Source organism: Nothoprocta perdicaria, unplaced genomic scaffold (assembly GCF_003342845.1).
Source record: "Nothoprocta perdicaria isolate Ctin4 unplaced genomic scaffold, notPer1 scaffold_98, whole genome shotgun sequence".
NCBI classification, from domain to species: domain Eukaryota; kingdom Metazoa; phylum Chordata; class Aves; order Tinamiformes; family Tinamidae; genus Nothoprocta; species Nothoprocta perdicaria.
In genome coordinates, this window is record NW_020456287.1 from 1,860,920 (window position 1) to 1,888,687 (window position 27,768).

The following is a 27,768-nucleotide window of genomic DNA, read 5'->3' on the forward strand; positions in this document are numbered from 1 at the left end:
AGTGTGCATGTTTACTGAGCAGCATTAACTGCGTTCAGGAATCAGAATGGATTTTTTTTCCATTTTCATCTTCATTTTTTTTTTCCATTTTTTTTCTTTTCTTTTTTTCCTTCCCCTCCCCTTTTTCACCTTTTCCTTTTCTCCATTCCCCCATTTCCCCCCCTTTTTTTCTTTCTTTTCCCCTCCCTCCTTTTGGCTCTTCCTTCCCCCCAAAACCTTTTCTTTCTTCTTTTCCTCTTTTTTTTTTTGTTCCCTTTTTACTACTAGTAGCATTTATGTATCTACACCAAGATGGCAGCACCATAGGTGTGCAGGGCGCTCCCAGCAGCGCTGCCATGCCCGACACAGGCCCCTGTCCTGCAGCAGGAATGGGAGCAGAGTGGCTTTTTATTTTTTTTTTTTCCTTCCTGTTAATATTTTGCAGTGTTTAGCACACTTGAGCAATGCAGAAAAAGGGAAAATACCTTTTTTTTTTTTTTTTTGGTACTGTGTTCCTGCATGTATTTCCCTCACACAGTAACTTTTCCTGCTTACCTAAAAAAAAAATCCTTTTGAATTTCATGCGTCTCTGAGAGGACTCAGCTGTACTGGCTTGGGGCTCTATTACATCTCAAGAATAAAGCTACAACGGTCTTAAGCTTCAGACATGGGGATAATATATATATATATATAAAATATATATGCATACTGTCTGTGGTATTCACTATAATAAAGGGGGGATCTTGTGACTTTTCAGTTCAGTTAAATAATCAAGCGTCACACATGTAGCTGTTCTAGCTTGAGTTCATGGCATTTCCCCGCAGGGAAAAGTGGGGGAACTACTTGCAAAGCCCAAACCACGGAGAAAAGCAGGATGAGTTCTAGCAAGCAGGAGAAAAGCAGGATGAATTCTAGCAAGTAGGATGCATGGTTTTTCCCCCCCCAGTTTTAACAATAAGCCGAAGGCCTCAGATATGGGAGATTTTTCTGCATGTGACTGTTTTTCAGTGTGACCGTTTTTCAGTGATTTGAGGCCATTCTTCAAAACACAGCGTTTGTTAATGAAGAGCAGATTAGGCCAGAAACAGCTCTATAAACAGTAAGTTACAAATGATTTTGCTGTTTTAATGTGATACTCCGCTGAGTGCGTGGCACCCGTTAGCGCCAGTGAGCAGACTGTGCGTCTGAAACGATGAGAAACAATCCAAGAGGTTACCGCTCAGCCGCAAAGGATTTTGAACTGTGCATTGACGTATTTATTTGTTGTTACTATTATTTTTTAGAGGGGATTGCAACACTGCTGGAAGATCAAACTGGTGCAAGGGGCCAATGCGGCGCAGCCCGTGGCCGATACAGGTGGGTCAGGGCCCGGGCACCAAACCCGTGGCGGGGACCCCATGGTGGGGACCCCGTGCAGGGGATGGGTGCCTGGATGTGGAGGAAACGAGGCCTGCCGGGAAAGGGAGCAGTGAAATGTGGCATTAGCCACCCCGCGGCTCCTGCTGCATCCCAACACCTTTGGGATCCACAGAGCCGCTTGTGCACCCGAGTTTCAGCCTAGCCCCAGCTGGAGCCGCTGTTGTCTTCGCGGTATCTGTGCAGCAGGAGCTCCTGCGACTCTGCAGTCAGCGCGGGGCCCTGACAGCGTTTCTGCTCGGGGCAGGACGCCGTTCTCCTCCGGCAACGCCGAGCAGCCCGTGAGGAGGCGCCGGCCATGTCGCACCCGGCCCGAGGAGGCCGGAGGGCCCCGGCACCCGCTCCCACCAGTGCGGGGCCCGTCCTCCTCCATCGGCGGGCAGATGTTGTTCAGAAAGAAAAGAAAGCTCTTTGGAGCTCCATTTTTAATGCAAGACTGACAGGAAACTATCAATTACACTTTTTTTTTTTTTTTTTTTTTTTTTTTTTTTCCGTGTGACACCCCCTCGTTGCGGCAGGCTCTGGGCACAGGCAATTTAACGGCTCCATTCAAGGATGGGAGGGATGAGACCGTGTGACTCGACACATGGATGTAATTTAATAAACGCGGTTCCTCTTTCCTCCCCGCAAACGGAGCAGCCCGCGCGGGCGCGGAACCCTCGGCGCGGCTCCCGTTTCCCGCCGGCAGCGCATGCGCGGCGCCGGGGGGCGGCGCGGCGGGACGGAGCGCGACCATGTGGAGCCGCGGCGCCGTTTGGGGCGGCGGGGCCGGTGTTTGCGGCCTGTTGGCCGCCCGGGGCCGCCTCCTGCTCGCGGGGCCGCCGCGGGGCTGGCGGGCGGCGGGCGCCGAGCGGCCGCCTCGCAGGTACCGGGGCGCGGGGCAGGGCCCGCCTACCGTAACGACGCGGGCTCCCCCCGGGCGCGCGCGCATTGCGAGTGCGCCGCAGGGCGGTGTTTACGGTAGCGCTGCGCCCCGCCAGCGGCGCCCGGGAAAGGGGGCGGGTTCTGCTTTTATTTTATTTTATTTTATTTTATTTTATTTTATTTTATTTTATTTTATTTTATTTTATTTTATTTTATTTGGGCCCAGGGTGGCTTCCTGTGGGCTCCTGAGGGCCGGAGGGGCCGGTCTGAGCGGGGCAGGGCCCCCCTGGCTTGGGCGCCTGGGGCGCCGGTTCTGCCGCCCCCGCTGCTCCTAGTGGAGGTTCCTGGGTCGGTTATAAAGGTTTGGAGAATGTGCACTGGGAAAAACACGTGTTTGGAGGCGGCCTAATGGAGGGCAGTGCTGCAAACCGGCGGGGCAGAGTCATTGAGGTTGGAAGGGGCCTCTAGGGATCATCCATTCCAGCCCCCTGCTCCAGCAGGGACACCCAGAGCACGGGGCACAGGGCGGCATCCAGGCGGGTTTGGGAGATCTCCAGAGAAGGAGACTCCACAGCCTCCCTGGGCAGCCTGTTCCAGGGCTCTGGCACCCTCACTGTCAAGAAATGTTTCCTAAAGTTCCTGTGGAACTTTTGGTGCCTCAGCTTGTGGCCGTTTCCTCTAGTCCTGTCGCTGCCCAGCACTGAAAAGAGGCCACCCCCCTCCTCACTGCCTCCCTTGAGGTATTTATACACGCTGATCAGGTCCCCCCTCAGCCTCCTCTTCTCCAGGCTGAACAGGCCCAGCTCTCTCAGCCTTTGCTCATAGGGCAGATGTTCCAGGCCTCTGATCATCCTGGTAGCCCTGCGCTGGACTCTCTCCAGCAGCTCCACATCCCTCTCAGGCTTGTACTGAGGTTTTTCCTTCAGGTTCTTGTTGCCCTTGGAATTAGCGCCTGGAGCGGGCAGTTTGACACTGTCAGTTAGTTAAGTGCAGAGTGACTGAGGTAATAACCTGGCGCTTGCTGGTTGTGGCAGACTTTTGTTTGTCCCTTGGCCAAGTTAGGGATGTGAATGTGAGGAGGAAGGAAGCGTCAAAATCGCTTCAGACCCGTGGGAATGACATATTCCATTGCAAAATAAACATTCCGTTGTGGGTTTTTTAGCAACCTGAAGATGCTCGTAAAACAAAAAATAGCTTTTGATTGAAATATTCAGACGCTTACCTCTAAAGTGTTGTGGAGAATAGCTGGAGTTTGGTGGCGTGTTTTTCCAGAGAGGGCAGCTGCACCTGCGTCTCAGCAAAATCTTGACCTGCCCTCTCCCATCCTTGGCATCGTATCCCTGCCCATCCCATGGCAGGAGGAACTTCTCTGCGGGGATGTGGTGAACTGGGTGAAGGAGCTGTTCCACATGGAAAAATAGCCAGGATACCTTTTCTGTTTGCCTCAGGGTTGGTTATTTTGCAGCAGGCTCCATTCCTTTATGGCTGCACACATGTTTGGCTGGTATCTTGCAGGGCACAGGGAATGTGAATGGTTGTTTCCTTGGTAGGAATATTTCCCCAAATGTCAGATGACAGACAGAGCAAACAGTGTGGGACTGAAAGGTGTGTGTATGGTCTGGTTGTTGCCAGATCTTTTTTGAAAGGGGTGAGGAGTTGGTTTCTTTGGTGCATGGTTTTAAATACTTAAGTGTTTTTTCTATAGTGCCAGTGAATTTAAGTATCAGGTGCCACTGTGTGTATATATTTAAACTATATAAATATATGTGTATATATATATATTTTAGATACACCTGAGGTGTACTTTACAAAAGTGCATATGACTCACTCAAATTCACATGATTACACAAATTCACATGGTCACAGCCTGTAATCCGGAATAAAGCCAGCAGCCGTAGTAAATACGGGGATTTCAAATTCTCAGTCTGCTGCCTAATGCAGGGCAAATTTTGTTAAGTTTTGTTCATGCTTTAATCGTAGTTTATTTGTGGAGGAAATAAAGTTGCTTTCATGATTTTGTGCAGAGGAAGCCAGAAATGGTTGAGAGTTATAAATATTGCCTGTAGCCCTCCGCAGAGAACAAAAAGTACTTGTTTGAGTTCCTGGTTCAGTTTGTGCATAAGTAAGCCCAGGCAGTTGTAACTAATACTTTTCTGTAAGCTAACAAAATTCGAACTTGGAGCCTTTTTGTGATTTTTTTTTTTTGCTTTTTTCTCTCTATTTCCCCTTTTTTTAAATTTTTTTTTTTACAAAAACTTTTCTGTATTATCTAGCAAAATACAGAAGCTCTTCAGCACCAGCAGCACCGTCCTGTCCACTAAGGAAGATGGTCCGACCCCTTCTGCAGGCAGCCCCCCCAAAACGACGCCGGAGAGTCAGGAGGATTCGGCAGAAACCCCGAAGCAGAAGCTGTTGAACCTCATTGGGAACATGAAGGTGGAAGTGAGCTCCATGAAGAAATTCCAGCAGCTGAGAAAACGTGAGACCAACAGGCAGACTGAGACCCAGCGGGAAGGCCTGGGCAGCAGAGCTAGTGCCCTCCCCAGAGCTGCAGAGGATGCCCAGCGGTAACATGGAACAAATACAGTTCCTATTTACTTTCCTCACTTTCAGGTTGCTTTCATCATTATTGACGAGAAGTTATTAGACACAGAAACGAGTATTTTAGGAGAGTTTAGTATACAAATGTACTTGCAATTAGTCCCAGGGGAGAATCTGGAGGAGAATGTGGTGTGCTTTCTATACTATACTACTTATTCCTACAGGGGGACTCTAGAAAAGTAGCATTGGCAGCTACCCATGCAAAGTTATTTTAATGGGAGGGAAAAAATATTACTGTTCACATGAAATCTAGTAGAATTGAAGAGAGAAGGAAAATGTTCTTTTAAGAACAGCATCAGGGTTGTAGAGTCTTGTGGGTGCTCTCCTGTACAACGCGTGTTGTGTCACGTTTATAGCACTGCAGTCTGTGCCTCTGTGGTCATCTCAGCTTCCCTTCTGAATATTCAGTGGCTTGGGGCTCTTGTTGGCACAGATTTAAGAGCAATAGTTGTCCAGGTCATTTAGCAGCTGGTGAGTAGAGGAACATGGGACAAAATATGGGTTTCCTCCCATCACTGGCAAAAGGTGAAACTGTTATTTATGAATTGTTAGAAGATAAAATGACATGAAATGAAAATGACAGTTTAAGTGCTGGAGATTCTTTTCTTGTGTTTTAATACCTTTTTTTGTCTTTTATAGAAGCAAGTCTTTAAAACGAGAACTAATAGAAGCTGTTTCTGCTGTCGCCTCTTCTTTACCACTCAACAAGAAACAGACAGAGTCTGATTTACTTGCACAACTAAGAAGACATGAAGAAACTACAGATAAACAGAAGAAGGGGGGAACTGTTAACATACGGTGTGTATATCGAATGCTATTCTCAATCATACCCAGTTTTCTGATTTTGTAATTTCAGCTTGAAGAGGATTGGCTTCTCACTTTTTAAAAGACCTTAAAAGATACGTTTGGACAAGTTATCTTTGGAATTGATTATCCTTGTAATGGGGATATCATTGATTTGGTTATACCCTACCCATTTACCTTTAGCATTCTTACTCTAAAATGCTTTTGCAAAAATAGATATTTCTTATTGACCAAGATCCTTGTTTTCTTGGATGGGCTAGCAGAATTACAGAGGGCTTTTTATGGCTTCTCAAGTTGTCTCACAATGGAGGCACTTGTGGACATTTCAGACGTTCTGTCTGGACTGGTGAATTTTCGTGACAGCTTCGCTGAGCTGAAGTAGAGCAAGTCTAAAACCCCACCCTTCCTTTCAAAAATTTCCAGTCAACCCGAGAAACTCATCTCTTGGCTTAATTTCGTTTCCAGTGCGGCTTTCAAACAGATGAGAAACATTTGTTTGGAAGCTGACGCTTGCACGTACTGCTCCTTCTTTTGGAGGGTAGCTAAAGACAGGCTTTTGCTTCCCCATTTAGCTAATATTAGGATAGCTGCTCAGAAAATAAATCGTTACGTCCATATGAAATGTTCAACGGAACAGAAAATCCAGTCTTCAGCAGAATAGAAATGTGTAGCCTTTATTTATGCCCATTTGCAATGTCAAGTTTTAATTTGTGGAGTTTTAATATGTGAAAATTGTTATTTTAGGTTGCTATAGAGGTTAGTAAAGCATTTGTTTTTGCTTTGTATGTCTATTAGTGAACTGCAAATAGAGAACTGCAAGAGTTGGACCTAGCCAGCAAACTAGTTATGTTTGCTGCTGACATCTGCCTTTCAAGTGAGTGAAAACAAGGAAGAGTGTGATGGTTACAGAAAGCTGAGGTGAAAGGGAAGCCCAATGCCTGGTGAATGATAACTTTGATGAACAAAATGCGTGTTCTTGAGAGGTTGTGAAGGGAAAAGGGAGAAGCTGTGCAGGCTTCCTCTGTAGCCCCAGTCATGGTTCTCTGCCAGGAGAGCTAACGGGTGTTCAGGGCAGTGAAGTGAAGCTCTCCCCAGATGTGTGAAGTCTGTGGTATTTAAGCAGGAAGGGAAACAAGATCATATGGTTTTAGGTAATATGCACAAGCCATGCTCTCATCCAAAGGCTATATATATGCTAATTTTTAATAATCCCCTCTTAGTCTGAAAATAAAGGATCTCAGGAAATTGAGATGTTTATCTCCGTGGGTTTTTGGAGCTAAAATGAATAACTTTAAAGAGAGATTAGGGAGCTGACAGGTACAAAAATGTTAGGAGGCACTTCTTAAGAAGAAAAAATAATAATTAAAAAATAAAAAATTAAAGAAATTAAAGAATAAGAAAAAATATACATAATATGTTCATTAAACTCTATTAGTAATTACCAGTGAGATTATGCCATGTAAATCACTGGGGTTTTTAAAAAGAGCAGATGTCTTGGAAGCGATGCAGTCTGTGGATGACCAACTGAAGCGTAACTAGAACCTGTTTCAGTCCCTGGTGAAGTGTCGGGGTCCTGTTAAGACTGATCAAACTGATAAGCGCAGAGCCAGACCTCGTGTGCAGCTGCCCCTGTGCCCACGGTGCTTGTGCTCCTGCAAAGGGGGTTGGTTTGTCCCCAGGCCACAAGGGCTCTCTTTCCTCACCCCCATTGCTCTTCTCCTGAAGCACTGCCCAGCTCTGGCTGCTCTAGGCAGAAGGTGTCTAAGGAAACTGTAAGGGAAGCAGAAAGAGGTTTGTTCCTTTCAAAGAAAGCCTGAATCCTCCAGAAATTGAAAATCTTAAGGCCCCATGTGTTGTGGCTCTGTGTAGTTGCTAGATGGCTTCAGATATGTCATTATAAAGTCCTGTAAGATGCTTGCGGGTGAGTCTGTGGTCAGAAAGAGGTATTTTCATCAGGTAGGTAGCCTGATTGGTCCTCTAGGAATATCATAGCTGGTTTGCTGTGCTTTGCATGGGCAAATATTTCCGTGTTCCCATCTGGGAATGTATGTTAATCCTCATTGTGTACTGAAAAGTTTTGTTTTCATGGTAGTCAGCTAGGTGAGCAATGTGAAACTGTACCAGTGGATGAGCTCTCCAGGAATAGTGGCAAGTCTTGATTTGGGGGCCTGCCAAGTTAGGTCATGGTGACATGTCACAGTGAGACTCTGAGGTGAGTTTCATGCTATCACCTTCCTGCTCAGTGCAAGGAGGGGAAAAAAAAACTCTAAAAAGCATTCCCAGGCAGGCAGGGTTGCCTGGGCATAGCTTTAGCTTCCAAGATGTCAACCTGTGCAAGGGACTGAAATGGTTTTAATATAGTAGAAAATAATCTCCTTTATTCACGCATGGCTATTCTGCCCCTATTTTTGTTTGCCAACAAGGTTATAAGGGCTGGTAAGCTTTTCATTTTCCTTCCAGAGGTTTTACAATTGAAAAAGCCAATATGAGTTCATCCTTTATTCAAAAGTTGAAAATCGACTTAAAAATCTGCCCAACTGTTAGAATCATTTAATGTAACATTCGGGTGCAGCAAATTGGAGCAGTGCTACAGAGGTGTAGGAAGATCTGAAATAAATTACACGTTGTTGGGGTTTTCCCTCTGCATTGAGTTTTTCTGGGATCTGAAGTGTCCTCGAGAGGTCACTCTTGCACCCAGGCTTCTCCCGTGCCTTGTTTTGTAGCAGTTGAGGACAGCGTGTTCAGGAGGAGGGGAAAATATTAATGATACAGGAATTTATTTTTCTCGGTGTGGGATGAAGTTTTGCTCGATGGAAATTACAACAGCAGTATATTAAAATAAAACCAGTGGCACGGCCAGTTGAGATTTCAGCTCCTGTTTTGGGTGAATCAGAAGAAATGGAATCAGAGCTTAAGGCTGCAGCATACCTTAAGCTCCCCCATGTCTTTGTTTTAGTGTTGTGGTTATTGGTTGGTGGTTAGGAAAGAGAGAGAATCCGATTGGTATAAAAGCTCTACATCTTTCCAGAGGCATAAATATTTAGGAACATTTTTAACCTCCTGCTGGGACAGGGGGTAATGACACGCACTGCCCGACCGCTGTAGACGCTGGAGCTGGAGTATGAGTTTGTCATCTGGCATTTTTCATTGCAGACGAGAGTAAAAATATCTCCTTGGTTTTGCTTTTAGTTAATGTAGAAGACGCAAAACTGAACATTCATTGCAAATATGAGCATGTGTAAGAACGTTAACGTTCCTACACCAACCCAGGGCCGACGTCGGGAGGCTTCCATGAGCAGTGAGGTGCTGGTAGCTGCCTGTGCAAATCGCCTGGCAGGGCAGCCTGTCCAGAGGGCAGCGAGACCCACAGCGCAGAGCCCCACATAGCCCAGCTGCAGCATGAGGGGAGCGTCTCGAGGGCAGCTCAGCAGCACTGCGGCCTCCAGGGCTCTGCCAAGCCCGGCTTGGGCTGGGCGCTACGTGACTGCGGCCTAAGGGGTTGTGTTAGCCCAGCCCTCCGAGGCCTCTCGAGTCCCTGGCCTCACAGAAGGCCACTGATGGCAGCAGTCACCTCATAAACATCTTCTAGCATGTAGAGGTGCAGGTAAGTTGGGGGTATTTTTTTCTTTAAGCATAAAAGTCAACGTCAGCTTACTTTTGGGTGCCTTTTTGTTCAGGGCAGATGCCCAAGGAGCAATGCTGTTCTGGTTCTGCCTTTCAAAACCACATCTAAGACTGAAGAGAAAGTCCTCCTGAGTTGCTGTGGTGATTAGTTTTTACAATTTCCAGAAGTATTTATTGGTATTAAAATCTCTTTTGACTTCAGCTGCCAAACGCATAGTTTATAGCTTAGAACATGAGCGTTGCTGTTCTGGATGGCTGCACTTGCCTGACCTGGTAGCAGCTAGAAGAGGGCAGACACAAGGGAAAATAACCAGCTTGGGCTTTGCCAAGTGGCAGACATACAAATTAAAGGGACTAACTGGCTGCAGCAGAGAGGTTTTATATTTTGGCCTTTACGCTCAAAAAGAGCTGCAGACTGCACTGGAAAAGACCAGAGTGTTTGTTCTTTATGTATGATTTTTAACTTCAGAATTGTGAGGGAGGAAGTGGCCCGTTGATGCCACAGTGGAACTGTGCAATGCAGCAGGGGATCAGGAAAAGTGACCTACTTAGCAGGGTGGCACGAGTGACCCGTGTCAGCTGATGTGTGGAGGCAGCTCCACTGCCCTGAGTGGAGTTGGTTCCTGTCCAAAAATTCGTTATTTTAAATCCTTGTTATCTTGTATCCAGAGAAATTCCTCATTTACTTGAGTAAAACATGCCTAATGTATGTGAAATGATAGTTCTCTTTTAGGTAGTAAGTAGATTATTTCAAAGAGAATTTGTTGCAAGTTTAATAGATTCAAATAGTCCTTTTCATTTATATATGTAGAATGTAACCACTGAGTTTGCCTAAGAGGTTGGACTTGCATATCCGATGACTTGGGGAAAAAAAAAGGCTGTGTGTGAGGAATGTCTAATTCTGTTTTATAGGCTTATAAAATAGTTTGGAATAGGGATAGAGAGTAGTTTGCCCTATAAATGCACAAGATAAAACTTCCTGCCTTGTTGTTTTTGTTGATTTTTTTTTTTTTTTTTGCTCATGTTTTTGATTTCAGCAACGTTATTTCAGACATGACAATTAAGAAAGAGTCCCCAGCCCAGAGAGGTGTGAGGGTCTCCAATCTCATTTCTTTGGAGTTCGAAGAGGATGGTAAAAGAATCAAGCCTGAACAACTCGGAACTCAGTCTTCTGACCCAAGAAGGTATTTTCTGTTGTGTTCTCTCCCACGTCCCAGACTATACAAAAACTTACCAAGGGACATTTTAAATTTAGTCACAAGTATTCATGTTACCGTGATTCATGACTCTTCAAAACTTAAAGAACATTTTACCCTTTTTTCCCCCCCAAAAAACTTAACAGCACTGAAATTAAATTGTATGATAACACGTTAGTGTTAACCAGCTAATCAAATAACTTGCACTTTTTGTCAGTAAGTCTTAGATAATTAAAAATGCTCAGTACTGAAATGCAATCTTGTTTTGTTTAACTACATCATCCCTCTGCAAGATGTAATTTTATATCACTTTGGTAACTATTTTTAGATGGAGGCTTTGAAGATTTACTATCACATGATGATGTAAAACTTTAAAAAATGTTCTATTTTCAAAAATACTTCATTTTTTTAGAGGGACTTGCTGCTGTTTTTTTCTGACCAGTATACAAGTTAGTGAAATAAGTTAGTGCTCTTATTTATTTATTTTTTAGCCTTATAAACTATGCTTTCGTGCCTGCATTCCTTTGATTTCCCGTGGCAGTCACATGATTGCCCAGCTTCTCAATGTACTGCTTCTCCAGCAATTCCATTTTCAGTAAGATAACTGCTGTACAAGTGACTTGCACATTGCTTTACTTGGGATTAGGGGTTAGAAACTGAGCTGGTTGGTGTTTAGGTGGGTAATGCTGAAAACAGAATTTGGATATCTAAGAAAAAAATAAAGCAAAAATAAGCATAAAGCTATGGGTGAGCAGAAGTGCAGTGTTCTACCCTCTTCGGTCGAGGTGTCTATTGCAGTACATAGTAGAAATATTATAGAAAGTGTTGTAATTTATTGAAAAAAAATGAAACACAGGCACCCTTAAGCCATATAAATCATGCAGAAGCCCCAAAGAAGTGAACACAGTCATTAGAAGAACTTGACGTGCTTGCTGAAATATTTCTGAGTAACTCCTTTTTCTTGAACTACGTGAATTCTTTGCTTATCCAGTGCATATTATTTTATAAAGAATAAGCTGTAAATAATAAGCTTTATAAAGAATTAAGCTGTAATAAGCTGTTTTTATTCATTAAAATAATGCAAGGTAAAATAAATTTCATTGTATATTTGAGAAGATTTAGTAAATAATTTGTGAAGTCTGAGGAGCTGTCTTGCCTCCTTTGTGTGATGAAGCTGTACTTGGTATATAATTTTAGGAACAGTCCCTGAAAGTTTTTTTTTTTAAATCTCTCTATTCGAGAAACTATCTCCACCTTCAGTCTTTATGATCCTCTTGGAGCTGGGAAGTGGAACAGTTGTGTTTCTTTATTGATTTATATGCAAGTAAATGGTTAAGGAAAATGTAAACATTTTGAAATAGAGTTGGTAGATTTCAAAAAAAAAAAGAAAAGGATAATGTTGCTTTATAGTAATTTGAACTAGTCATTGTTAAAATAGATGTTCTTCCAAGTCAGGCTTGTGTCTTGGGCCAATGTTATAGGGAGTTAGGCTCAGAGATAGGAAAATGTAATCCCGAATCAACATTCTTTTAAGCCTGTGTAATGAGGTTGCTCTATGCTGAAACCAGTCCAAGGTGGTTACATCAGTAAATGTAATATGACAAGAGGAGGTTTTGCAGTAGTAGTTCTGGCCATCAGAAATGTGCAGGAAAAGGAGAGAGGTGAAGTTTAAGGTCAGGAAAGGCACGCGTTGCCAGGGCAGCAGGGAATAAGGCATAATAAAAAGTAGAATCTGTTGGAATGAAAGCCTATGAAACCAGGAAAGGTTATATAGTGACACAGTAGTTTGTTTTACAGTTTGCATTATACAGTCAAGGCATTGCTTTTTTTTTTTTTTTTTTTCGTTTTATTTATATTCAAGTTCAGTCTGTTTAGCTGTTCATCTACTGCCAGGTAGTTGGTAGGGACTCTGCTGAATGTAAATATGATTAAAGAGAGATGGTCAGAATAAAATATCATCACGAAAGCACTGAGGTGATGGTGTTCAAATATATCCTAGAATTGTCCTCTGAGTATTTGCTGTGTGGCAGGGGAGAAAAGATGGCAGGGTAATCTTCCAGAAATGCTATTTATGTAATAAAGCAGAATTGTTTGATTTAGCTGTTGCCTCTTCTTCCTGAATTGTGCAATACAGAAAAAAAGAAATCTCCAAATTCACTTTCTTGCTGCAACTTTGTAAAATTGCTCAAGTACTGTGGTTTCATACTGTTTTACTTCACTCCGACTCTGAGTTACTTTGGTGAAAAGTGACTGCAAATATTACATTTAATTTATGCTCATTCTCACACATTGCAATGTTTAGGGAAGTTGTGTTACAGAGTAATACGTCAACCATAAATACAGCTTAAAAGCCTGAGGATTTAGTGAGAGACACTATCTCACTTTTTTTTTTCCCCAGAGATATGTTAGTTTCATGAGAATATTTTGTGCTTTCTTTTTCTTTTTAATCTGGCAGAATTGTGAAGTATTGTGAAATACTAAATATCATTTTTCTTTTTTTTTTTTTTTTGTTTATAGGAGTCTCAAAGTAGGAAAGAGGCTTAATATTTTCACTAAGACTTCTCCAGATACAGAAAAAGCAGTGACAGCAGGTTAGTGGAAATTCAATAATGAAAAATCCAGAGAAGACAAGTTCTGAACTTTCAGAATATTGGGGCATTCGTGGTTGTAAAGGGGACCTGTGGCCTGTTAACTTTCTGCTTTCATACCTGTAAAAAGGAAAATGGATATTATAATTCTGCTTTGTAATATGCAGAATTCCACATAGTGACAGTGTTTTCTGAAATAATCAGAACACTTTTTTTGAACTTAAAGGTGAAACTGGCTTTTTGTCACTAGATTGGCTGTGTCTTTGGTACATATTAAAACAGTTCGGAGAGTGTGTGTGTAAATAAATACCCTGTGAGGTATTTATTTATTCAAGTTGCAAATTCATTGCAGTTGTTTTACGGCAAAGAAGCACAAAGCTGTAATCCCAGGGAAACAAGTGTGCTCTGGGGCTGGCCAGGCTTAAGCAGCACGGACCCAAACTAGACCATGGACTTGGGTTCTTTGTGACCTTCTTGTATTTACAGAATTAGCCTGAATGTTCCTGTAAAGACTGACCAGCAATGCACCTGTAGAAGAGAATACTTAGACTATAGTACTTATTGGTTTAAGAGTAGGACTTTTAGTTTATGCCAGCTTCTGAGTATTTTTTTTTTCCTTTTTTTTACATTTGAAATTGCAGGGAGAAATGAAAGATTTGCTTAATTTCTTCAGTAAAATGTCAGACCAAGGCTGCTGGCATGTTATTGAGCAGCTGTGTGCTCTCTCATTGCAGGCACTGCCTCTGCAGTGGGCTAGGAAGGCTGCTGACTAGCATGGGATTCAGTCTGTTGTTTTGTAAGACTGTGCATTTCTATAAAATCTGTCCATTCTGCACATAGAGTGAGTGATACAGTGTTCTTCTAGCTGGCTCACCAAGTGTCTTGTTTAAGTAACTGCAGCTTGATTTGAGTCGAATATGCTCTGGTAAAATGTGGAGAATTTGTAACGTTTCATAAGCTGTCTTTCACATGAGCACATGTAAAAGCTATAACACACAGTAGTCCTACTAAATATAAAACTAAGCCTGCAATTTGTGCACATTCCAGATCTGTAAAAAAGTATGAGAGAGCAGGTCGACTTGGAATTATTAATCAGATATCAAGAAAATAATTTATTCCTTTTTTTTTCTGTGACATTGCTATGTCTGATTCCTCTTGGCCTTGAGGGAAGCTATAGTAGACTCTAAGCTAGACATCTTAGTACAAGACTTACTAAGCCTAAACCATATATTTTTTGCCATAATTTCAGGAAATACCAGCATGATACTTAATACTTTGATTCATCTGCCCTCACTTTCTTCTTGGCTAATATAAGTGGAGACCAAGCTGTTGTTTAGAATGACAGAAGAGCAACTTCTGTGTTGTGCATTGAATATTTACTTTGCAAACCAAAATGTTAACTGCAAAATGAGTTGGCACCCAGCAAGTTTTTCATAACTTGCCATGAAATACCATTTATTATCCTCTGTTTCAAAGAGGTGAAAATACAACGTTTATTACCTTGCTCCGAGATTGAAAATGTAAGTTTCTGCAGTCTTGTGTTAGTAGCTTTATGAGTAACAAATTGTTGGAAGATATATTTTAACATGTGGACAATAATTCTGTTCTGGTGTGCTTCCCTTGTCCATTATTTATGTTTTTATTCCTGCCTCCAGCACTCAAAGTTGCTCAGAAATGCAGTTCCGTGCTAAGCAAGAATAATTGGAAAGAGTATTTTCTCATTTGACACACACAAAAATGTGGGTTTTTTCAGCACGCAGAATTTCTCTTTGCCTGTTATTTTGCTTTTTCTTAAAAGGAAGGAAAATTCATTTTTTAATCTGGTTGAAGTCTAGGCCACCGAGCCAAAAGTATAATTATTTCTGAATGTCACATACTTTAGGGTAGTAGAAGAATAGCTGATTAGCCCTGATTCACTTAAAAATGGACTGTAACATTTGAATTCAGCCCAGAACGTCCATCCCTAGGAGTTCAGGAGGAGCTGATGAGGGCAGGAGACAAGACTGCCAGGGGAAGCAGGACTTGGTGCAGCTTCATGCAGCGGCCTGAGGCGTTTCCAGCAGTTCCTCTCTGTCTTGTGGTTCCAACTTGCTGCCTTTATTTTGGTGATAGAGTTCAGGGCTCGTGGGCAGTTCATATCATATAGCTGTGCTGCTATATGAGTACACTTTGAGGAAAAAGTTCTTTCTTAATGTCTATTCCTGTAATTAAAATTCCCTTTAATTCCATCAAGAGAGCTTCATCCCTCAGGGAACTGTTTGACATTGAGAGGGAAATAAATGATTCAGGATTTCTCAAGCCCAAGGGACAAAATTTGGGATATTTATTAGCTTGTGGAAGGAGTTGCCATCATTTATAAATGGTTTATAAATTGAATTGTTTCTCTGAATGAGTGTAGAGGGTGAAAGGACCTAAAAACTCCAGGGGTAAGCAAGATACTTAGAGGAAATAGTGTAGCAGTTAAGCTCCAAGTTTGTTATATGTGCAGTTTGTGGAAGACAAAAAGAGAAAAACAATTGTGAATAATTAAATTCCTGCTCTGGAGGGGAAAAAAAATTAAAAAAAGGTTTTAAAATAAACTGTCCTCTAGCAGTTTAGAACACACTTTCATCAAACACTTGAGAATTTAAGACCTGCATTTCAACAGCGTGAGGGAAGATGATGAGAAAGATGGCACTGACCCTTAGAAGAACTTGCACAATTGAAAGAACCAGTTACTGTAAAGATTAATGTTAAAGTATACGTGTAATTTTAGCCAGTGAGAAATCTTCGGCATGTTGTCAGATGTTTAAAATATATATATTTATATATATATATTTTTTTCTTTCTTAGCATCATCACCAACCATTTGGGATTTGGAATTTGCAAAGGAGATTGCGGCAGTAACTGAGCAGCCTCCCCGAAATGGTTTTGAGGAAATGATCCAGTGGACAAAGGAAGGAATACTGTGGGAATTCCCAATTGACAATGAAGCTGGTACGTGCACTCTTAACACTTAATATCTGGCTCTATTTATGTTTCTGAGAATTGGAGCATGTCATGACCCTTGTCGACTTTAACATAGTATTTCAGCTGCAGATCATGCATTTGACACTTAAATAAATAAATAAATAAACAGAAGAAACTCTCCAGCAGATCAAAGGTGCAGATGATTGCCCAGCCTGGCACACAGGTGAAGTCCTGCAGCAGTTTTGGCTGCTCTGAGGCCTGGCTGGTGCTAAAAAAGGGAGGATTTGACCTCTTTTCACTCCTTGCACTATTTCCCCTCATAATTTTACCCCCCAACAGACCGTTCAGATCTGTTACATAATTCTTTTTACCATGAAACTTCTTTAAGAGAAGCTTCTAGCAGAGGAAGGAGCCTTAAAACTGCTGTGCGTGTTTTGTGGTGCTTTTTCTGTTCCTTGGCGTGGTTCTGAGACAGAGCGGCTCGCGGGACCCTAATCAGCTATCTGCCAGTCCCATATCTGCCCTGGCTGAGTGTTAAGCAGCCATTTGCTTCCTTTGTTCTGTCTGCTTCATAAGGAAAAAAAAAACAAAACAGTTGCACCATTCACTCACTTTGGGCATCTATCTTAACTAGACATCTTTGTGCACCGAATTTGCCTCGTTTTCCATTAAAAAGAGAAAGCTCTGTGTGAAGTTCAGCCAGCAGAAAGAGAGTGTTAGGGATGGGAGGAAGAACGACAGAAAGCAAGCGAATGCTTTAGGAGTGGGGACTTCATAACTTCAAGGAGAGTTTGGCTCTGCATGTGTATTTTTTTAAGCCTTTAAAGACATCAAACAAAACTACTTTAGAACGGTTCAGTCACTGAACACAAAACAGGTTAGCATCTGAAGCTGGGAGTCTTTGCAAATCTGTCATATAGTGAGTTGCAAATTGCATAACGCAGTTCATTGTTTCTTAATGTTGATTCTCATCCTATTTTGGCAGTTCCTGCGTAGAATTTAATCACTGCTCAGAATGGATCTGTTCTGTCCTGCAGAAACCCAAGTACATTCTCACCATGTTTTTGCAAGGCTAAGGCAGTCGGGGCCAGTGGTTTTTGTGTTGCTGTAACGTGCATGGGTTGCTGCCGCCTGGGCAGTGAGTGGAGCCGGTGTCTTTGGTGGCCGGCGGTGCTTCTGCTGCAGCGACACGGCTGGAACCTGCTCTCTGCAATGGGGTGGCCAGGGGACAATGAGTCTTTATAGCTAGACAGGCAAGAATCTGTGGGGATGGGGCCACCAAGGCTGGGCCATTGGAAAACCCAGTGGAGGACTCCAAAATGTCCCACCTCGCAGGTTGAGATATCAAGTCAATGAATTTCCTTCTCTCAAAGTGCCAGTTCTGATAGCAATCAGGTCAGGTGTGTCCAAGTACAGTTAGAAGCCTGAGTCTCTCTGCAGTGAAAGAAGCTTGACTCTCACTACAGTGAATTTAACATGCCATCATTGCAGTAGCTTTGCAAAGAGGGATGCCCCTTCCCATGTTAATTTTACCTTTTTCTACTGGCATCTCCTTCAATAGCAAGGAGAGAGCCATCTTGTTCCACATCAAGAAGCGTTTGCTTGTTCTGTTATCCCGCAAACATATAGCTATAAAAACACTTATACACTTAAATTTTCTCCTGGGGAAGCATATATATCAACTGTTAGCATTATAGCAACCTCAAAACTTTAAAGTGAAATGCAAAAGGCAGAGGGGAGCTGGTACCTGCCCTCGCTGTCACGAGGAGCTTTGCCAAGGCTCTCTGCTCTGAGGCACTACCACAAGGTCGTGATTTAAAAAGTTCTGGCCCTGATGCGAGTGCCTGCAGACGTGGCTAGACTTAGATGTTGGCTTGCAGCAGGGGCCAGCAATGGTCCTGCCCGCCGCCCTGCGTGTTCTTTCCCTCCTCTTGTGCAACTGAGGACACTTCTGGCTGCCCTCCCTCCCCACCACCCCATCTCCCAGATTATTTCTTTACTGCCCTAGCATGAGTGTAGCTTCTGTAGCATCATCCTCTCTCACCCTTCTCTCTGCTTGCCCTCTTCTAGTAGCGCTAGCTCTGCTCCAAGCTCAGCTGTGCCAGGAGGGTGGGGAAAGAAAGGATTTTTGTCTCTTTCCAAAACGATCTCTGTGCCTTTACACAATGATGACTCAAATCCTGAAGAACGTGGTGCTAAAAAAGGACACTGCATGTTGTTGTTGCTGCTCCTCTGCTCTAGCACCTCATTCTGCTGAGAAAATGCTTCTACGGCGTGTGGCAGATTTGATAGGTTTGATGGAAGTCTCAGAAATTTAACATCTGCCTCTGGTAGTTTCTCTAGTCAGAAGTCCCCCGCATCCTGCTCTGGCAGGTGAGCTGCTGTTTCCCAGCAAAGCAGCACTGGAGCATTTACCACAAGGCAGCAAACATTACACAGTCATTTTACATGAGGGTTGTTTTACTAATTTGGGGTCTATTCTAGGCCATAATTTACGTCATTCTGAAAATGCTTGGTTCTCCTTATTGACTCAAAACCCACCGGGCCGCGATGCTGTGCCCCGTGCTCTGGGTGTCCCTGCTGGAGCAGGGGGTTGGACTCGATGATCTCCAGAGGTCCCTTCCAACCTTATTCAGTCTGTGATCCTGTGAGCAAGAGCTTGTCAGCAGGACTCCTTGCGTGTGCAGACATGCACCCTTGGGATGTGCCTCACCTTCTTCATGCGTAAGGCAAGGTTGGCCATCTCTTGAGAAGGTGTCTAGAGAAATTCCTCAACATTTCTGTTTTGCTCGACGTAGGGTATTGGAAAGAGGATATTGAGAGAGGCCTCTCATGCTCTCCTTCATGCTTTGAGGCTGATGAAGAACATCTTCTGCTTTAGATGCCTGTCTGGCACGTTGCTGCCATGCTGAGGACCCTGCCAATGGTCAGGTCTCCTAGTGGGAGAGGTCCTGTCATTCCCTCCCAAGAGAGGGTGAGGGCCAGGCCTGCTCCTGGTCAGCAGCATGGGGCCTGCCTTGCTGGGGACGGGGGATCAGGTGAACGTACCCCAGCATTATTGACATTATTTCAGTAATCTCAATTAGCTCGGTCAGTTTTTCTTCTTGGATTTTCACAGCCAACAGAAATTTGGGAAGGATGTTGCTTGTGAAGGCAGCAGCAATGTCCCGCTACAGTGAGATTCTGCCTCTCTTCCCAGGGAAAGGAAATGTGAGATTTTTGGTGTTGTGATTAAAAGAAGACTCCTGTGCTGGTTTAAGGGGATGTAGGTTTACTACAAGCACAGTAGAAGTAAACCTTGAAGCTGACGTGACCAGTGGTAAGGCGGGAAGCAACCACAAAGGAAAAGGAGAGAGCTTTTAGAAGAAGGAATTTCTTTATTGCTTTGTTTTTCTAGGACAAGGGAGATAAAAGTGATGTATAACTGGCACTGATAGACACTGCACACACTTTGGATACTGCAGCTGTGGGGAAGATAGATGCATTTCTTAGCTCCTTCAAGTCTTGCACTGCCTGCAGCTTCAAACCTAAAAGAAATAGTGAGAACTTGGTGAACAGGACGTGCAAGCTGGGAGATTCCCTGTCCCACTGCTGTGTATCCGAATCTGAAAAAGCTCTAATGTCCTGCAGGGAGCTGGGGACTGAGGTGGCTTCACTAGCTTATGTTTAATATTGCTTTTCTAATGATGGCAAATAATATATATTCAAAAAAAGAAAAAAGTATGTCACATCTGTGACACAGACTTAGCGATTTTTGTGATCTGGAAATGTTCATTTGCAATTTTTTTTTCTTTAATGAAGAAATTTATTTTTATCTGAAGTTGTGAATGTTGTCCACAAATCTTTAACAGATTGTGATCATCTAGGAATTTTCAGATGTCTCTAATTTGCAAAAAAAAAAAAATCTCCATTTGCAAAAAAGAAAAATCTTCTCTTTTGTCAATTGCAAATCTTTTGTTTTTTTAACTCAGAATTGCAAACTGCTAAAGCAGCAGTTTCTCACTTAAGTGAGATTAGTGTTCTGAGTCAAGTCTCTTGACTGCTGCCATCGTGATATGAACAACAGCAAATGAAATCCACAGGCCGGAGAACAAGACGACTATCCTGTGATTGAAGCTCTTGCATGGAAGATCTGTGATAATCCCCTGTGCCGTGTTCCTGTGGAGCTGAATGCTTTTGGATGCAGTGCTTCTTGTGTTGGACTACACTTACAAGTAGCAACTGATGTGATAGACCTCACCTTTAAATCAGCATTCAATTATGGATTCAAAAATTTAAAACCCATTTATTATCTCCCACTAGTTACCTACAAGATGCTAAAAATATTAGTTGCAAGGAAAGTGCCAGCATTTAGGAACTGTTCAATTGCTGTTGTTTTAGGAGGTAGCTTTCTTCATCTAGCCCGTGTTCTTTTGTTCTCTGCAAAATTAAGCAATCAGTATTTTATTAAATAGTTTTTGAAGAAAGCACTGATGAGATATTCCTGATAAGTCAAAGTTTTCTTGCGTTGAGTGAACAAGAAGATGGATTTTGGCATCGGCATTTGATAGGGTTTCCAGACAGAAAGTTGTTGGAAAATTTGTATGTTCTCACAAAGGGGAACACAAAATGGAAGTGACATGAAGAGGATTTGCACAGATTTTTCCTTGTGGAGGGAGATATTAATGTGTCTTAAAACTATGGTAGGTTCTTCCACTCCTGTGTGGCTTCCTTAACTGCAAAAGAGTTAAAAGGTACAGAACTATTTTTGCTAACAACAGGTTTAGCAGCAAGCTATATGTACGTGTGCGTGTGTTTGCGTGTGTGTGTATAGATATATATTTAAGGTCACTGTTACATACTGGTAATGACTTAGTTTTGCCTCCTTTTAGGGATGGAGGATGATGCAGAATTTCATGAACATATTTTTTTGGAGAAACACCTGGAGGACTTCCCCAAGCAAGGACCCATTCGCCACTTCATGGAGCTCGTGATCTGTGGGCTTTCCAAAAACCCCTACCTGACTGTTAAACAGAAGATCGAGCACATTGAGTGGTTTCGGAAGTATTTTGAAGAAAAGCAGGAATTTCTTCAAGGGATTTGAGACTTGAAACTTCCTCACCTTGAACTGAAGAATCTATTAAGGCAAAATTGATAACTTCTTAATAAAAGGAAACACTATCAATGCATAGTAAGCATGTGACCTCCTGAATTTTGTTTTTAATATTAAAATGCTTGAAATGTCATGCTTGTGTGTGTGTGTGTCCATGTATATAGATACTTTTTAGAAACAAAGGACTGCAAGTTGCTGACATGATAGATTGCTCATCTAAAAGTTTAGTTTGTGTATTAAAATCATCGTCAGTTAAACTTGGCACTGATCTTTGACCATCTAGAACGTCTATTAAGTCTGATTGCACTTCCCTTTTGTTTGGTGTTCGTCATACTGTTTCACTGGGAGTAACAGTTTCAGGCACAGTTCTGGATAGATTTGTTCATTTTTCCTTTTTAAGATTTGCAATGCATTTTTTTTTAATGGTATTGCACTAGGTTAGCTAATTTGTAAAGGCTATTTCTGAGATGGTATTCCAAATTAATGTATACACTACTGAATATAATGAATTAGTAAAATACCATCTTCTTTCAGTAATTATCGTGGTCTTACCTGTGCACTGCCCAGGTACGTGCACAGGTGATGCTGGTGAGCTGATTAAAATAACATAAAAATAACGTAAAAATGGCTCATCAGTTCTGAGACTTTTGTCCAGTTTCTGCTCAGGTCTCTGTGTTTGTTACTTAAAAAGGATCCTGGATGTCTCAAGGTCAGTTTGGTTACAAAAAGCAGTTTCATGCTCACTGCAGTGCCTGGAGCTGAGACCTCGTCCCTGCGTCTGCAGGGCTCGGGAGACAAGTTCATGGTGCTGCCGAGAAAGGTGGTCGGAGCCACTGCTCGGGGTTACGTGGCCCCTGTTTTGTGCCAAGTGCTCTGATGTTGAAGTAACTTCAGGTGATCCTCATTTAATAAAGTGTCTATGGCCCTCTGTACCCCTTTGAAACTGCAGTATACTTTGTTTATATTTTCTTTTAATTTTCTTTCAGAATTACCCTGGGCTGTGTCTGGCTTCCTAACTTCTCTGGCCTGTATTTTGCATTCTTTAATCTCTCTGACTTACAGCAACCACTTTATCATCTAGCAGCCCTCTAAATATGACCTTTTCTCACATTTCCTCTTAATCAATGATGCAGGAAGTCATGGCAGGTAAGACTATGGCTTTCTGATTAAAACTTAATTTGCATATGATAATTACAACAAGGCAAAATAAAAATAAAAATGCTCTTTCTCTCTGAGTTAGAGTATTGTTGGAGACAGGAGTTTGCTGCTTAGAACGCCTCAAAATAGGAGAGAAAAGCAGCTTTTAAACTTTTAGCAGCAAGAACATGTGGTAAGGTTCAAGTTTGACAAAAGTATTCAGAGGCTTTCTGCCTTGGAAAGGGAGAGAGTGAGTGTTACCTCCATTTAGTGCCAGAACAGCTTTAATTTTCAGCTCAATTCTCAGACATACATAACCATTGTTCTTCCCAAATTTCTTCAAACTGATGAGCTTGGAACATCCCAAAGGAGAGCCTCCTAAAGGCAGCATACTGCTGGATTTCACATCTTTTTGGAAACAAGGTGCAATGACTGAGTTCACTGTGGACTTTGGGAAACAGCCCCTCAGTGTGTGAGTGTATATTTTATACCGTTTTTTTTTTACATTTAGCCCAGGTTTTACTATGCAGGGCATGACAAGTTCTGCTTGTACTCCAAGATGTTCAGAGGCCTTAGCTGTGTATGCAGGTTTGGGATTTAGGGCTCCTGGCAGCGAGGTGGATGTTCGCTTTGGACTGATTCGGTAGAAGGTCAGTGCTCCAACAAGCTCCTAACAAGAGCTCTTGGTGCTTAGAAATTTTGAAAAGCTGCGGTAATTCCTGCTTAAGTGCTTAAATATAGATTTGAGAGTTAATACTAGGCAACTGGATTTGAATAATCAGGCCTAGCTGCCTATATGTGCATAAGCATATGAGGACTTCTCAACAGAGCTCCGGCCGCGTGGCTTTTCCGTGGTGTTTTTTTGAGCGGGGAGAAGCCGAGGGCTTACTGGTGCACTGCTAGTGCCCAAGCACACGGACACCTGCAGCACGGGTGATGCGTAGGGCACGTGCATGCAGAAGCCACCCGGCTTTTCCAGGGAATTTGCTGCAGCCTCGGGAAGATGGAGCAGGCTGGGCTGGAGCAGAGAATGGCAGCTAATGTGGGATTTTTGAGAGATGGTTTTGGCTTGGAGAGGCAGCCAGGGATAGGTAGGAGGAGGAGAACATTCCTTGCACAGAGGAATAACGCAGCTCTTAGGTTTGCTCACCTGCGTCTGTCCCTACAACATCTTTTTCTCTGCTTTTCCAAGTGCTGATCTCCTCCCAAGGAAAACTGATTACCGTAATTAAGTTAAATTCAAAGCACTTGTTTGCAACTTGCGTTCAGCTGCTTTTAAACTGCGTTAGGCAGAAGCTTGTTGCTTTGGATTCGGGATTGTGTACCAAATGGGCTCTCTGGGGATTTTTGGTTTGCTTGCTTCTGAATTTTTTCCCAAGAATATCAGACATTCCTGCTGCGCACAAGACCGGCTTTGTTCCCCGGCAGAGGCTGCCCGGGTCGCGGCAGCTCCCGCTGCCCTCGTCGTGAGAGCTTCCAGGGGTCTGAAAGGGGCTCGCACGTGCCAGGCCTCCCGGCCCTGCAGGCAATGATGGCATCAGGCTCTGGCCCAAAATGTGTCTTCCCCAGGAGGACACAGCAGGAATGGTTGTATGGCACCATTGCAAGATCTACCTGTGTTTGGGTCTAGCTGTTGGTGTTAGCTCCGACCAGCTCATCATGCCGTGGTCTCGGGTTGGGTTGTGCCTAGCAGAGATTTTGTGCTCTTTGCCTGCAAAGAGGAACTGTGCCATGAGCACTGGAAGAATAAAAAAGGCTGTGGCTTAATTTAACCCTTCTGACCCATCAGAGGTACTAAAATGAAGGTGGTGAAGAGAGAGCGAAAATCCTGAATATGTTCTATGTGTTCAAGCTTTTTTGGCTTAAACGGTGTGTTTTTAGATAAAGAGAAACATTAAGAGAGTCCTGGATGATACTCAGGTCCCTTTTCTTGCAAAGAAAACACAAGGCTTATAAAGTCAACACAATTCCCTGAGAAGGCTCCTCCTTGGAGGCTGCTCTTTGGTGAAAGTTGGTGTACCATGACATTAGTGGAGGGGTTTGGGGGAGGCACTTTTGCTTTCAGAGGTGTGACGCAGAAGTAAACAGCCCCATTTTTAGCTGGGACCGAAAGTGTTGTTCAAGACTCTGCTTCCTTTGGTCTCTGTGGGCGCGGAGTCCTGCTCTTTCAGAGCGAAGGACCTGGTGGCCGCCCCTTTGCCACTTCCACCCCGCGCCCGCTGCGGCCACCTTGCCCTGCGTGGCGACTTGTGAGAGCAAGTGCACAAGGTGCTCAAGGACAAAGCTCCGTGTTGGCATCCCAGGCCCTGCTCATGCGGGTGATCCCAACACGAGCACGGTGGCCATGAGGCACCAGAGCTCCTGTTTTTACGGTGCTGGCGCAACAGGCGCAGGCCCGTTTCGATGCGGCCGCAGGCCTCTCAGTCTCTCAATCTCCACAAGATGTCAGTGTCGATATGCTGGATTAGAAGCAAGATCCATGAGCGGATTAAAGGGAGAACTGTCTGATAGCTGCACAAGGGGCCCGATTGTGCCCCCGAGCACGCTGCCCAAGGAGCAGCGTCACGGCGGGCGCTGGCGGCCATGGTGGAACCGAGCCCCACGGCGCCCCGGCACCGCGCAGGGCCTCGCTGGCAGCGCCCTGACCCTCCTCCTGCTCCTGCCAGATGGGATTTGAGCCTTGTATGCGGAACTTGTGCAACAAAGTGCGCGCGTTTTTGGTTGAAAAGAGAGCTGAAAGCCTGAGCAGAAGGCAGCAGGGCTGATGCGTGTGGAGGGAAGGGGCCCTGTGCGCCTGCACCACGTCGCTTGCTGCAGCACACACTGCCCTGTGCTCGCTTCGCTTCTCGAATATGAAAGGTAGTCTCACAGCACACGCCTTGGACTGGGACACTTTAAGGAAATGGGGGCAGTGTCCCCCAACCCAGCACAGAGTGGAGGTGGCAGGACATGGAGGGGCATGAGTGCCTCCTCATGGCCTCTTCATGGCAGGGTCGACCCACAACAGACAGCAAGGTTCTCTCTGGCAGCCCCTGGTGTTTTCACCCATTTTTTCCATCACAGGAAATTGTGTTGCTAGCTGGCAAGGGGATGGGAGAAGAAAGCGAGGGGTCCCTGCAACCACCATGGAAGAGCAATAGTAGAACAAGCTCCCTGTCTTCCTCCTGGGGCTTAGCTTGGTTGGCAGAAGTTCATCCCAGAGGATCCAACAGAGGACAATGTCTCTTGGGGGCTCTGAGCCCAGAGTTGGTGCTGTAAAGCAGGATGATTTTCAAAGATAACCTTATCTGCTTTTTACAGCTGATTTTTAAATATAATGCTGCCGGATATCCCCCTGGCTGGGGGCACATTGTGTGAGAGAGAAGGTGCAAACAAAGCAGCTGCCTTGTGATTTGAGGGCAAGAGGTTGAGCTTGGTCCTTGGTTAGCAATTACCCACCAAAATCAATGGGGCTCCTCAAGCAGGTCACTGGTTTTGATAGGAAAAAGATTCACTGTGAGCTCAGCCTGACTGAGCTTGCTGGGAAGGGATGTTTATTTAGTTCTTTCCAAGAGAAAACATGGAATTGTAAGCACATAGCAACAGGTAAAAGTTTGGCAGAAATAAATGGGTCTCTTGGATCCCCCCTTCGACTTACTGCATTATATATATATATATGACTGGCACACAGACTACTATCAGCAAATACAAAATTGTTTTTATAAATCCCATCATTCACGTGCATGGCAGTACTAAAACAAATTCTTCTGGCAGCAATACTGAGCACGGCCTGTCTGCACTTGGATCATACCAGTACCTGGCCCTCAAGGGTGAAAACTAGCTTAAAGTTTCCAGTTGCTCCAAAAGGAGAAGTGTCTGCCAGGTAGATCCGGGGTTGGCTGCCTGAGTTAAGCACCATGGAGCTGTGGCTGCTCCCTCTGTGGTTCCTCACTAACCAGATCGACTGAGACCGATAAAGTCTGTCTCAAGAAATGCAAGGCATGAGCCAGTGTCATGTGTGTTGGTGGCTATTTGGATATGGGCAAGGCCACCAGCAACGTTGGATGCCACCAGCTGCCCTGAATCCAGCAAGAGCCACTGTGAATCCTACCAGGACCAGAGAGGAGAGGGGTTTCCTGGTGCTTGGGGAAAGAGGTTCCCCCTCCTGCTGAATTTTTAGCTTCCATTCCCAAAACATCTCCTGCTTCTTAATAAGTGGCTTTTGCATGTGTTTTAAAAGCAATTCATAATTTTCTTCCACTTTGAAAGTTACTCTGGAAGTCAGTGTGTTTGTGTCTTGCTCTTATATACAGAGAAGACCCAAATCTGCAGGGCAGCTGAGAGTGTGGAAATTCTTAAGAAAATAGTTTTGCATCTGGCAAACAAATTAACTCAGTGTATTCTGTTCATTTAGTATGTTTTTAAAGCTCTGCTGGTGTAAAAGCAGCTCCAATCTTGGTGGTCTCTCCACAGGTCTGCTTGCTTTCCTCAGTTGTCCCTACCCCAGAGCTGCAAAGCTTTGAAGATCACATCTTTGCCCTGATCCTGTGCATTGATTCCTATGGGAACTTATACTGTTAATATTGGTCTGATCATCATCCCTGTCTGGAAAAAAAAAAGCCAGTGCAGTAGGTTGGGGGTTTCGGGCTCGGTTTGTGGGCTTGCTGCTTGCAGGAGCCTCCTGCCACGTCTTGCCATCACCTGCTCTAACAAGAGCAAGCACAAGGTGCCCTGTGGTACCTGTGGTGCCAGCTCGCCTGGGCACCTCGCAGCTATGCGCCCACGACAAAGGACATTGAGGAGGGGAAGAAGCACCTTCCAAACTGCCGCTTTTCTCCAGGCATGTGTGTACAATATAGGTTGGGGTTTAGCTTAACCGTCACTCGAAGCAGTTTTTCTGCAGGGCAATGATAATAGGACTGGCTAAAACTGAAATACCCCAACTGACGTTCAGCCGTCGTGGAGTAAGGAGCTGCAAGCGATAGTTATCTGGGAGCCTCTGCCCCGGCCACGCTGCGCTGGTTAATCTTCTGCACGGGAACCTGAGGGCGAGTGTGGGAGCCAAAGTCCAGAGCAGCACCAAGCCCCGCTGCAAGGGCTTCGCTGACAAGTCTGTGACCTAAATCCAGCCGGGCTGGCAGGCGCGAGCTCAGCGAGCATGGTGGTGGTGCAAGAGTTTCCCTTCCCAGTCCGTGTTCAAAGCCTTTGTGGGGAGCCGGGGCCGTGGGACAGGGTCACGAGTGCCACACATCTCAGTTTGGCACCAGGCAGCATCTCACATGGGTCTTGATGGCCCAAAGCTGAGCCTATCGTTGGCAGCTGCCCACACGCTGAAGCCATGGTGGATGCTGCCCACCATCCCCTCCTCTTCCTTCTCCCGGGCCAAGGTTTCCAGCAGTAACTTGTTCTTTTTCTGCAGTCCTTGCTGTAAATGGGCATTTGATTAGATGCAGATGTGTTGAGCAGAAAGCTTTCATCCACCCTATCACCACTACTGAGATATTTTAACAAAACTGGGTGCAGAACACATCCTGCAGCC

General features: G+C 44.2%; 1 protein-coding gene across 1 annotated transcript; it reads left to right on the forward strand.

Moving 5' to 3' along the window:
• The first annotated feature begins 4,532 nt into the window (after positions 1 to 4,532).
• Positions 4,533 to 21,506, forward strand: MRPS31 (mitochondrial ribosomal protein S31). The gene is made up of 6 exons (XM_026053337.1): positions 4,533 to 4,826; positions 5,500 to 5,658; positions 10,326 to 10,472; positions 13,002 to 13,075; positions 15,905 to 16,048; positions 20,893 to 21,506. The coding sequence occupies exons 1-6, from the start codon at positions 4,690 to 4,692 to the stop codon at positions 21,102 to 21,104; spliced, it is 873 nt and encodes a 290-aa protein (XP_025909122.1). The 5' UTR covers positions 4,533 to 4,689; the 3' UTR covers positions 21,105 to 21,506.
• The last annotated feature ends 6,262 nt before the right edge of the window (positions 21,507 to 27,768 follow it).